We start from the raw sequence: 13,068 nt of genomic DNA, 5'->3' as shown, positions 1-13,068 counted from the left end.
TGAGGATCCCGTGAGAGTAATTGGGCGGTAACTGTCTTTATCACAGATTCATAATGGAAGGCTACAGTACAAATTTGACTGTGGAAGTGGGCCTGGCATCGTGTCTGTTCAGAGCATTCAAGTCCACGATGGGCTGTGGCATGCCGTGTCTCTAGAAGTGAACGGAAACTATGCTCGGCTGGTTCTAGACCAAGTTCACACTGCGTCGGGCACAGCTCCCGGGACCCTGAAAACCCTAAACCTGGATAACCATGTGTTTTTCGGTGGCCATATCCGTCAGCAAGGCGGCAGGCACGGGAGAAGCCCCCAAGTCGGGAACGGTTTCAGGGGCTGTATGGACTCCATTTATTTGAATGGGCAGGAGCTCCCTCTAAATAACAAACCGAGAAGCTACGCGCACATCGAGGAATGGGTGGACGTGTCTCCCGGGTGCTTCCTGACCGCTACCGAAGACTGCTCCAGCAGCCCTTGCCAGAACGGAGGTGTTTGCCACCCGTCCCCTACTGGAGGTAGGCCTCATCACCTTGCTGCTCGTCTTCACAGTGGTTCACGCGGAGACGCTTGAGAAGCCCCTCGGCTTTGTGTTCTCCCCTTCCATTCACACGATAGTGTCCGATCCTGCAGTCCGTGTTGGTGTCGGGTGATACCATCGCAGGGCTTGACTCAGGAGTCTTCCCCACGGTCAGGCTGCAGGACCTCCTCATTCTGCACCAGGAACCAGTGGTGAACCACAGCTGACTTGCACTCCTCTTCCTTGTGTATGTGTGTTTTGCACATTCTTGCAACCACATTGGCGTTGACCCAGCAGGACTCAGAACTGTATGCTCAGTCCTTCTTGAGGGCCCCTTCCATCTGATGGCTCAGCACCTAGGGACTGCTAGTCTTGCTACAGATGGGGTTTGGTTTTCCAGAATGCCCCGAACCCTCCTGAAGTGCCAGTCCTGTCCGGAAGCCTCAGCGTAGTACAGGACTGCGTGGCTTTTGTTAACCTGGCCCTGTTTGTTCCCTTGCCAGTGCCACATGCTGTGAAAGGACAGTCACGGTGCCTGATCAGTAGAGCTTTTTGTAATGAATAGAGCAAAAATCCAAGTAGCACTTCAGTGGGATTTCTAAGGATCTGGCTTTGTGTTATTTTCTTTGGGAAGTGTTTGTGCCTACTCTACGCAAAGAACAGGCCAGGTTGTCCCCACGGTAATACTCTGCATGAAAGTTCATCCTGTGCTCATACTCCATGTCCAAGTCAGGTCAGCATGGACGCCGTCCTCGTTGACTGGGGCATGAGACCGAGAGAAGCATTTTCTAGAAATGTGCGACCACCATCCCTGTAGCAGCAGGAGGGCGGGAACGTGGCACCACAAACAGGCTCATAAAGCTTCTAGCTCAGTACCACGTGTTCGGCTAAGGAAACTCCCACGGCCGTGCCCACCTTCAGAGGCAGCGGGGAAGTGCCGTCCTGCTAGCTTTCCCAAAGACAGAATTAAAACTCAACCACACGGTCTGTCCCACGTCACAGTCTTTGCAAGAGTCTGGCATTCTTTATGCTCCTTTGGACACATTTGATTCACCTTTTCTCGATGGTAGTTCATAGTCTTCCAAATGCTTTCACATTTAAAGATTTGGGATCTGCACATAAGTGGGGATGTTTGGTAGTAAATGTCCGTCTGCATGGTCACTCAAGGACAGGACAGTTTTCCCCGCTCTTTATGCTTGGCCCAGTAACTTACATAAATTGTGATTAACTCAAGCTCAGTATGAGTTCTGTCTTCAGCTCTGTTGCTTTGGTTATACCAGCAGTGGAAGATAGAGATGACATCGTACCCAGACGGAACAGGAATTGTACTAACTTCTACGGGTCTCAGACAACAAAGGCTTCTCTTAAAAGTGAAAACCAATATTATAGTAAGATAGATTTTTTTGAGCTACTGAATGATTGGACTTTTTTGTTCCCTTTTGCTCCTGCAGGTTACTACTGTAAATGCAGCGCCTTGTACATAGGGACATACTGTGAGCTGAGCGTCAACCCGTGTTCCTCCAACCCGTGTCTTTACGGTGGCACGTGCATCGCGGACAACGGGGACTTTGTGTGTCACTGCAGAGGATTATATACCGGTCAGAGGTCGGTGGAGCCCTCTTACTGCTCACAGTGGAAGGATGAAACTTCTTACAATGCCTACGTTTTATATATAGGATTACATTTGTTCTCTGTTGTGCTGTACTCCTTTGCGGTATAAGTGTGATGTTGATGCCTCCTTCCCCCTCTTCCTCCAGGTGCCAGCTTAGCCCCTACTGCAAAGATGAGCCCTGTAAAAATGGTGGAACGTGTTTCGACAGTTTGGATGGTGCTGTGTGTCAGTGCGATTCGGGTTTTAGGGGAGAAAGGTAACTGGCTTCTTCCGACATTTGTATTTGCACCTCTGTCTTGTCACATCAATTCGCAGATGCAACAGAACTTCATTCATTTTGGCGACATTGCTTTAGAATTTCATGTTCCCCACCCTTAGGTCTTTGTAGAGTTTATTCTTGCATTCTTTAAAATACTGGGCAGGTAAATACAATGTAGTGCTTGAAAATACCTCTGTACTTCAGAGATATTTATAAACAGGGTTCTTGCAGGCAGGACATGTTTGTGGAATGATGATTTTATTAAGGCAGATACACATGGAGTTGTTACCTGCCTTTTGAGTGGGATGACAGTGACCTCTCTTCAGAATATGCCGTACCTAACATTTATCTAGCATTTAGTGGCTGTTTTTGGGGGGGGGGGGGGCGCAAATGAGGCACAGAGGTGCTTGTGGTAGACCCTGAAAGAGGTGGGTTTTTTAGTTTCCAGATCCCTGTTCACTAGTTCAGTTTTCAGAGTGACTCCTTGCATGTTATTTCTCAGTGCCGTCTGCCTCACCCAGGTGTTCACGATCGGCCTTGGGTGAAGGCTCTGAGCGTGAGCTGCGTGTAGGTACCTGCCTGTACTTTTGCTTGGGCGGTGGTTAGAGTCTTGAATTCTGCTGTCAGGCACATGGTCTTAGTTGGCTTTCCTGATTCCAGTCAATTAATACTTAATATATTTGACAAAGATGTCTCAAAATGTTGAATGACATTTGAGATACATTTTATTAAAGGAGGGAGGGTTTGAGAGGTGTGGGGCACATCTGCACAGGGCACCCGTTTGGAAAGGCAGAGGGGATGGAGCCTCCTGGAATGTTCCGTCAGGTGAGGGGCTGTGGGAGGTTTTCAGCAGAAAACGCTTTAAAATGGAAAACAGTTTTCTAACCTTTGATATGTTTTATGCAACTGTCCTCTTTCAAACAGGAAGACTTTCTTAGAAATTTAAGGTAGCCTGTTAGAACAGTTTCCAACATCCCATTTATCAAAATGCACATTCTGAACAAAGGGAATCAGACACAGACTGCTTAGCCCGTGAGTGGTTTAGTCACCTGTGACATCTTAGAAAAATGACAGTTAAATACAGTGTGAAGTAACGCTTATCTCCCCCATGTACCCAGTATAGACTCATGTGATTTAATTACAACGAGAGGTTGTTTGTTATAATTAACTGTTGTTGGTAGTGTGTTTTTGGTGGTACGTACTCTGTGTTGTTTGGGTTCGGTCCCGGGTCTCCGGGAGCTACAGGCCTGGCCTAGTCTGACGTGCATGGCAAGTGTCTGTCCTCATTCTTGGCAGGTGTCAGAGTGACGTTGACGAGTGTGCCGCCAGCCCCTGCCGGAACGGGGCGCTGTGTGAGAACACGCATGGCTCCTATCACTGCAACTGCAGCCGTGACTACAGGGGCAGACACTGTGAGGACGCCACGCCCAATCAGTACGTGTCCACTCCGTGGAACATCGGACTGGCCGAGGGCGTAGGCATTCTCGTCTTCATAATGGGGATATTTTTACTGGTGATGGTGTTTGTCCTCTGCCGCAAGATGATCAGTCGGAAGAAAAAACACCAGGCTGAACCTGAAGACAAGCACTTGGGACCCACCGCCGCTTTCCTGCAAAGACCGTATTTCGATGCAAAGCTCAATAAGAACATTTACTCAGACGTACCACCCCAGGTGCCCGTCCGTCCTATCTCCTACACTCCAAGCATTCCAAGCGACTCCAGGAACAACCTGGACCGCAATTCCTTCGAAGGGTCTGCCATCCCGGAGCATCCAGAGTTCAGCACCTTTAACCCCGAGTCTGTGCACGGACACCGGAAAGCCGTGGCCGTCTGCAGTGTGGCCCCGAACCTGCCTCCCCCGCCGCCTTCAAACTCCCCTTCGGACAGCGACTCCATACAGAAGCCCAGCTGGGACTTCGACTACGATAGTAAGAGTGGCCCTTTGTCTCTGCGAAAAATGTCTCTGAGCTGAACGGTGACCTTGTAAAGTCTGCCAGAGCTGCTGGTGGGTCCCGTCACGTTGCGGAGCCTCTCGCAGCGCCAAGTAGGCTCGCACTGCGAGGACCCTTGGGGATGACGTGTAGTCCTTGCCTTAGCACCGTGCTGTGTTGTTCCGTGAACCAAGGACCTAAATCTAGTCCTGTTCATGCTAATTGTCAGGAGAGAGAATTTCATTTTTAGAATGGATATGGGCTCTCGATTAGGATTTGGGGGCTTTCTACGACAAGGGCATTTGCAGGATAGGATTTGTTTAAAATACAGTCAGAAATGGTAGTATTTACGGTAGCAGCCTGACCTATCTTTTGATGCTTTAAAAATGGCTATAGGCACCTTTTTAAGAGGAAGTTTAGTTCCCTATACTGTTCTAATGAGCTCCACAAGCAGGTTTATTGAGAATTTTTCTGTTCTGTGAATCTGCAAGAATACTTGCAGGTTTGTAGGTTTTTGGGCTTCTCCCTTTTTCTCTCAGGGGTTCCCGTAGTCAGTGAGGCTCAGGCAGGGTTTGCTGCTTGCTTTGTGTGAGGGCACAGCGGCGAACCAGCCAGAGCCCTTGCCCTCACAGGGCTGACCGCCGTCATCTCTTCCTTTCAGCTAAAGTAGTGGATCTCGATCCCTGTCTCTCCAAGAAACCCCTGGAGGAAAAGCCTTCACATCCATACAGCGCCCGGGAAAGCCTGTCGGAGGTGCAGTCCCTCAGCTCCTTCCAGTCCGAGTCGTGCGATGACAATGGTGAGTGAAGAGTTTTGAAACGCCGTGCTGGCTGGCTTGCCATGCTGTTGGCGGGGCGTGGTGTGTGGAATGTCGCGGGTGTGCCCGGGGCCCTTGTGGAACCTCCGACTGTGTTCGCGTCCCACTCAGGACCGTCGGGACACAGCCCCTTGTACAACCTGCGTGAACACATTTCAGACGTCCCGAATGGGGTTGGTACTTGAACTGCTGCAGCGTGTCAGAAATAGGGAAGAAAACTGGAAGATCTTTTCTGATTTTTTTTTTCCACAACAGTAAATATTCTAGAGGTTTTGTGGAGTAAGAAAGAAAAAGAAAAGCTTGCAGCAGCTTTCCTGAGCACAGCTCCCTAACCCCCCACCCCCCTGCCCCCGGGAGGCGATGCGGTAGTCGGAGATGTTCAGCTCCGGTAGCTCCTTCGCTGTTACAAGGTTTTATTTGTCTCTTCCCCCAACTCCCCTGCGGCCCCAGCTCCCATTTGGATCAGAGCGTACTGACTGAGAGCACAGTTTAAGAGATTGCTAGTAAGTTCGATTATATTTCTAATGAAGAAAGTTTGACAGTGGGATCTTTGATGCCAGTTATGTTGATAAACTGTGTTAATAACCAGCCTTTGCCATGTTAACACATACCAGTAGAGAAAATAGGCAATATTCAGTAACAAAATAGTGGAAATTTTTGCAGAATTACTAAGCTTGACTATTTTTTTTTTTTCGTATAAAAATGTAATGTGTTTGTTTAACCATTTCAAATATTTGGTGGAAAGAAATAACCCCTTATAATTTAATTTATTTGTAAACCCAGAATAATGTAGTTCGTAATATATTACAGTCTTTTTCCGAACTAAAGATGGCCATGAGTTTACTCCATTCATTGCTGATGTCAAGCAGGTTATGTGTCAGATCAGAGAAGACCTGTGTTTATTACTTAGTGACAGAGTCTATGAGCATAGCTTTACTTATTAAACCAATAGAATAGAAATCATCTTTTTTCCATTATGTTTAAAAACCGTGTTGCCCAAGTTTATGTAATTTATATTTTGGTTCCTAAAATGCTCTTCATAAATACATTTCAGAGTCTTGTCAGTGTTTTCCTAATACCTTTCCTCAAAACATCCTTCTTAGTTGTGGTCCATTAATTATGAAAGTTAATTGCTGGAAAATACAGTGTGAGAAAGAAAACAGATCCAGGAGTTGTTTTGTTTGTATTTTAATTTTTATCAACCATGAAGGCTGAATTAAGAATCTGGACTTATATTTTTAGTTTTCTGAGGTTTTCATAACCGATGACCACAAATGTGGTGGCTTAAAACAAGGTACATTTATCATCTTATAGTTCTGTAGTTTAGAAATCCCTCCACAGGTCAGTGGGGTCGCATGGAGGTGTTGGCAGGGCTACTGTGTTTTTGCCCCCTGACCTTTCCCAGTTTCTGGAAGCCGTCTTCTTGCAAAGACAGCATTGCCTCTCCTTGGCCATCTCTCTGCAGTCCTCACTCCCTCCACCCACAGCTAGGAGAGATTCTGCCCTTTTAAGGACCTTTGTGAATACACTGGGCTCCTACAGACCATTTAGGAAAATCTCCCCATCTCCAGATCTTTAATCACATCAGCCAGGTCAGTTCCTTTGCCAGGGATGGTAACATATTCACCGTCTCCCAGGATTAGATGTGGACATCTTGGAGGGCCATTGTTCAGCTTACCACACGCACACGTTTGTCTTGGCAGCAATGCTTTAAAACAATCTGATCTACAAATAAAAGGGAATTTACCTGGGAAACAGCCAGGCAGACAGTCTGCATTTCTCTGCTGGTATGTTAGGTCCCCAGCTGTTAGCCCGTCTGCAAAAAAGATAAGAAATTTGGAGTTGGGAATACACGGGATTAAAGCCAGTTTTGTATTTATATTACATATTTTATATTATGTAACGCTAAATTTTTCTTGGAATGTACAAATTCATTAAACCCAGAAGTGTTTTGCCCATGAGATGTTAAAATAAGGATTGTTTTATCACGACTAGATCCATAAGTGAGAAAACTTAGAGCTAAAATGTCTTAAATTACAGTATTACTTTATCCCTTTGATTAATAACATATATAGTTTGATTAGAAAAATGTCTAAGATATATAATAGCAAGAGCATAGGGGTCATGCATAATTATATTATGTGTTAAGGTGTTTTCACATTTTTAAATTAGGAAGTAGAAATTATATAACATGAAGAAATCTATTTAACGCACTGTTTTCTAACCGAAGATTTTCCTAATTTACTCCTTTTGTACCTTTTTACAAGCTTCCATAGTGACTGTAATACACCTTGTCAACGCTGTCGTTGACACGGTGAAAGAAGAAGGTATAGTCACAATGCGTGTGCTGTGTTTGTGTTCATGTGACTGCCTCTAGAACGGTGTGCTTTTGCCTGTTGTAGTGTTTTTTTTGTTTTTTTTTTAAAGATTTTTTTTTATTTATTTATTCGACAGAGATAGAGACAGCCAGCGAGAGAGGGAACACAAGCAGGGGGAGTGGGAGAGGAAGAAGCAGGCTCATAGCAGAAGAGCCTGATGTGGGGCTCGATCCCAGAACGCCGGGATCACGCCCTGAGCCGAAGGCAGACGCTTAACCGCTGTGCCACCCAGGCGCCCCTGCCTGTTGTAGTGTTATTTAAAAAGTTCGTGGTTTTGAGGGGTTGAGTACTTTTGTGCGGGTGTGTATGTATATTCATAGTCCAGATACACTGCAGAAATACTCTATGTATGTTGTGTCTTTGTAACTTTTTGCGACTCAGTGACTTTGTATAGATGCCAGAAGTGACCTACAGAATCTTGACCACTTGGCTTTACATGGCACAGTATTCAGAAGGTTAGAAGTCATTCTAGCCAAACGTTTTTTTAAAGTCCTCTTCATAGGAGTAACACTGACACACAGCTTTTGTAATTACCTGTGATCAAGGATAATGATAGAACATGGCAGAAAGTAATTATTTTCATTATATGGTTTAGTGAAAATTAATATGAAGCTTTATCTCTCTGTTCAAAATTCTATGAAAGGACATTGATCAGCACCTGAAGTTACTTTAAATTAAATCAGCCTTTACTAATGCACTGAAGTTTGAGTAATCACATGTAAATTGCACAGCCTAGTAGCTTTTAAACTAAATCCCGTCGCCAGGAGGGTTTAGAATTTACCTTTCTATACCCCGTCAGGAGTGCAGTCGGCGTAGGGGATCGTGTTGGCAGGACAGGTCTGTTTTCAGGATTGAGTGGAGAAGGATGGTTTGGGGCCAGGCCGAGGGCTGTACCTTCCTAAGAACAAAGCAGAGCTTAAAACAATGCTTTCATGGGATCTTCTTCATTGAAAAATAATAGAAACTGTATTTCGAGTTGAATGCTCACTTGCATTGAGAAGTCACCACGTTTAGTGGACTGTAAAAACAATTCTGTAGGTACACTGACTAGATACTGGCTTATTCATTTTTTTTTTTAGAACCATTCATTTCACTTTTAGCTTTAAATTCCTGGAAGAGAACCATCAATCAGATCTTTGTTCCAAATTTCTTTATTACATGGGTTTTCAGGAACATTGTAGAATGCATGGAAAGCATTGGTTTCATTCAGAAAAGCACTGAAGTGACCCTATTTCTACCATGATTACTACTTTCCAAGAATAAGAATCATGACGATAGCTAAGAGCTCAGACTCGACCTACATTATCTGAATCCTCCTTTTAATAAAGGGATTTCCACTCCCCTTTCAAAGATAAGAACCTGAGGCTTAGACAGGTAAGCAGCCTGCGGAGGGTAGCGTGGCCCTGACACCTCCTTTCGCGGCCTTGGTGCTGGAGTTCTGCGTATGCAGTGGGAGTTGTGAAGGAGCGAGTGGCCTTGCAGATCTGGGGTGGGGACAGGAGTAAGTGCAGGCGACGCGCTCTCCCAGGAGAAGGGAACAATGGGAATATCAGGTCATAGAACGGGCAAGGTTTGGAGAGCGTTTCTTCTAGCAAGTCACAAGTCCCTACATCGGCGAATTTGTCTGACTGTGATGTACATCTGAGGGCTGTACTGTGCTGTAAAGTGTGCGTCTTACGCAGCTTTAGATGTATTTGGATTGTGTCATCATATTGCTTGGTATCATGAAAGTGTCATTTAATTTCCTTATAATTTACATGGTATGGGAGCCTATAGACCTTAATTATTCCTAACCAGACTGTGTGCTTTCAGGTTCAGATTGCCAAAAAAGGCGAAAAGAAAGTAAACTCTTGTTTGAGTTTCCTGGCAAAGTTCATCATCCCAGTCTTTTCCTCTCCTCCCCTGTCCCATTTCATTTGCACTACGTGCATTTCTCAGCCATTTGGGACTTCCGTAGATCATGGCTTAGCGGCATGGTCCATGGCTGACTGGGCCTTGATACACAGTTTGTATTGTATTAGGTACTGGTCTTGATGGCCTTTTCAGCCGTCTTCCTGTTTTAATTATAAATCTTTTCTTTTCTCTCTACTCTGCCACCAAAAGAGTCTTTGGCTGCTCCTGACCTCAGCAAATCAAGAGGTGACTTATGCATGCCAGTTGTTCATTGATATTCACTAAACAAAACTGGTAAAGATTTGACCCCAAGGCTGACCTGCTTCACTGGTTTGCTGCGTGGATGCCGCAGTAGCTAAGTCCGGACTGTGTGTGCTGCATTCTAAACACGTCGCCTCGCCTGTGTGTCGGCATTCAGTAATCCTGGGCGGGCGGGGAGGGGGAGGGACCGTCCCCGCATCGGGAGGTTTTTAAAAATGTACAGTCTAAAATGATCCTTTGTCCTTGTAAACGTAACAAACTGTTGTGATCAGTCAAAACTTGTGCTGTTTCTCAGTGTTTGGTTGCATTTTGCTGGATGTGGAGGCATGCTTTGTTCCATACCTGTGTTAATGTAATTCGTAGTTTTTAGTAGAAAGAGTGTGATTATAAAGGAATTTTTTTTAATTTTAGCATGTTAAACAGTTGCGTTAAGTGTTTTTTAAAGGCCCAAACTTGTGTCCTGAGCCTGAAATGCTTGCTGACTTCCAGGAGGCAGCTGAGGGCTGGTGGGATCGCTTGTAAGAGAGTGCATGTCCCGGAGCTGCGAGCACCCTGCTTCTGTTCATACGTGTTTCGTCTCCTTGAGTGTTTGTTAGGTACTTACGTGAAACCGTAGGTACGCATTTGGAACCAGAGCCTAGTCCAAAGAGGTTGTCAGAACGCGGGCGGGGGGAGGCCCTCAAAGCACTGAGCAGAGGTTTCCGCAGGGAGGAAACCGTGTGAGGCCTTTGCGCTTCTGTGCGTTACGCTGAGCTCTTTGTCCGATGGCACAGACGCTGGGGAGAAGAGACACTGAAATCTGTTCTCTTTCCTACCCAGGGTACCACTGGGACACGTCGGATTGGATGCCAAGTGTTCCTCTGCCAGATATACAAGAATTCCCCAATTACGAGGTCATTGACGAGCAGACCCCTCTGTACTCGGCAGATCCAGATGCCATCGATACGGACTATTACCCAGGAGGCTACGACCTTGAGAGTGACTTTCCACCTCCACCAGAGGACTTCCCTGTGCCTGACGAACTGCCACCCTTACCTCCGGAATTCAGCGATCAGTTTGAGTCCATACACCCTCCTAGAGACATGCCCGCTGCAGGCAGTCTGGGTTCTTCGTCGAGAAACCGGAAGAGGTTCCACTTGAATCAGTATCTGCCCAATTTCTATCCCGTTGATGTGTCTGAACCTCAAAAAGCAGGCCCTGGTGAGAACAGTACGTGTAGAGAACCCTATGCCCCCTACCCTCCAGGGTATTCCAGAAACTTTGAAGCCCCTTCTGTAGAAAACATGCCCATGTCCGTGTACGCCTCCACGGCTTCCTGCTCTGACGTGTCGGCGTGCTGTGAAGTGGAGTCCGAGGTCATGATGAGTGACTATGAGAGCGGAGAGGACGGTCACTTCGACGAGGTGACGGTCCCTCCCCTGGATGTGCAGCAGCACACGCAGGTCTGACGCTCAGACTCGCCCCAAAGTGCCTGGACTTCAATGAACCTGGAGATTATTATATAAGTGATCTTCCCCATCGTTCTCTGCAGCAGTGCTAAAGCGCCTTTTTTTCTTTTTTTGGGGGGGGGGGTGAGCTAAAATGGGCATGGCTGCACTGAATCACGCACCTCTTGACAAGTTAGCCATTTCTGGTGTCCGAACCTACTGTAACGGGAGGAGATTTCCTTTGGCCGTGCCATTTCCGAACATCTTTTTTTGCATTTACATTTGTCTGTTGAAATGAAAAATCAGTCCTATCATCTTGCTAGCATGATTCATGTATTTATATAGATTTGATTAAGTTTCCAGTCTTTTTTTCTTTTGTAAATTTTATGTACAGATTTGATTTTTCATAGCTGTAACTAAATTTTCAAGATTTGGTGCATTTGTTTTTGGTGGTGTTAGCGTCATTACCTAGCACCCTGATTTTTTAATATAACCAGGGTTTCATATATGTCCTCTTCCATTGAAGTATGACATTTCACTATAGTCCTTCATTTCTAGCTGTACATAGGAGGAGGAAAGACCTTCTACATGGACATGTCTTAAATGGCTTACTAGAATTATAAACATTTTTCATTACTGGAAAGTGTAATGGGGACCTTCTGCACACCTGTTTAGAACCAAAACCATCATGACACAGTTTTTATAGTGTCTGTATATTTGTGATGCAATGGTCTTGTAAAGGTTTTTACTGAAAACTACCATTAGCCAGTCTTTCTTACTGACAATAAATTATTAATAAAATACTTTAGCTTTACTGCTTGTTTTTCCTCTGTATTTAAGACTCTTGTTCAGGATTCAGTTAAGCTGCTGACAAAGAACGCTGGATGGATGTAGAGACATTAGTTTTCTGTGGCCTTAAATGTGAAGGGTCCAGGTGCCAAACCAGGCGGCACTTACAGATGGGGCCACTAGGTGGCAGTACGTGGCTACTTGATCCTGCTCAGAACTACAGGTGTAAATATAAAACTGCCCTTTTACGTGTTTTCCAACTAAAACTTCAAGAACATTTCCCTCCATAGATTTTTTCACGATTTATTAGGTATCATTTAAAGGCTTCTATGGTCTTCACCTATGACTTCTACCAAAGTCAAAAGTACAAAGCATTTTGTCGTCTGTAATCAAAGAACACCTCCTGATTGTATGTGATTTGGTGTGAAATCCATCCATCCAACAAATATTTATCTATGTGTCAGCCAGGCTGAGATGCAGAACAAAGAATCAGGCATTCTCAGAACTTCAGAAAGTAACTTTTTCCTTTAAATAAAGGAAGTAAATGCCTTGTTTCAGCAGATGAGACCAGATACACAGTCTGAACACCAGAGCTAGCCGTGCTGACGAAAAAGCAGCACGCTCATACCCTCTGCTACGCCCACATACAACTCTAAGCTGTTTTCTCTTTCCTGTTCATATTCTTAGGTCTGTCTGTTGTTTCTAGGGTCACTAATTTTTTTTTTTTTTTTTTTTAGGAATCGCGTATTACTGTGTGATGTTCGAGGGAAGGCCACGTAACCTAACCCACCTCCATGTAGTTACACCCTAACTTTTGGATTAATCCACATACACGGTCTCATTGTGTTGGTGGTATAAACATTCATTGCTGCGCGAAGTATGTAGCGTGTTTCTGTTTCCTCCTTTCTCATTTTCTGAAACAGTTGCTTAAGTTTTTCTTTTACTTTTTAAAATCTGTGACTATTTCATTAATTTATCCAAAACATATTTTTTGGTCCCCTACCATACGTTATTCACAAAAAGACACAAACTCCCTACCTTGTCTGCTCCGTCACGGCATATGCAGAAGCGTATCCCATTTTCACGGCACAGTGGTGTGAAGGGGGAGGCTGCTGTAAACCAGGGGTGTCGGCTGCATGGGGTGATGCCCAGGCTCCCCCCACTGCCCCGAGGGCTGCACGGTCAGCATC

The 13,068-nt window shown here is 45.3% G+C and overlaps 1 protein-coding gene across 4 annotated transcripts in view; it reads left to right on the top strand.

Annotated features, from left to right (window-relative positions):
* FAT1 (FAT atypical cadherin 1) overlaps positions 1-11,892 on the top strand; it is a 123,423-nt gene extending 111,531 nt beyond the window's left edge. For 3 of the 4 annotated variants that reach the window (XM_045785740.2, XM_045785741.2, XM_045785742.2), the window contains exons 22-28: positions 47-509; positions 1,963-2,116; positions 2,269-2,379; positions 3,679-4,310; positions 4,975-5,112; positions 9,612-9,647; positions 10,482-11,892. In XM_045785740.2, coding sequence (XP_045641696.2) covers positions 47-509; positions 1,963-2,116; positions 2,269-2,379; positions 3,679-4,310; positions 4,975-5,112; positions 9,612-9,647; positions 10,482-11,110 — 2,163 coding nt within the window. In that variant the 3' untranslated portion in view covers positions 11,111-11,892. The remainder of the gene's footprint in view (positions 1-46; positions 510-1,962; positions 2,117-2,268; positions 2,380-3,678; positions 4,311-4,974; positions 5,113-9,611; positions 9,648-10,481) is intronic. The other variant, XM_045785744.2, reaches the window with a different exon arrangement.
* Positions 11,893-13,068: the final 1,176 nt, after the last annotated feature.

This window comes from Ursus americanus, chromosome 27 (genome assembly GCF_024610735.1).
Source record: "Ursus americanus isolate L20-20 chromosome 27, mUrsAme1.1.p, whole genome shotgun sequence".
NCBI lineage: Eukaryota > Metazoa > Chordata > Mammalia > Carnivora > Ursidae > Ursus > Ursus americanus.
Note: the sequence above shows the minus strand (reverse complement) of the source record. Positions and strands in the feature narration are given on the sequence as shown.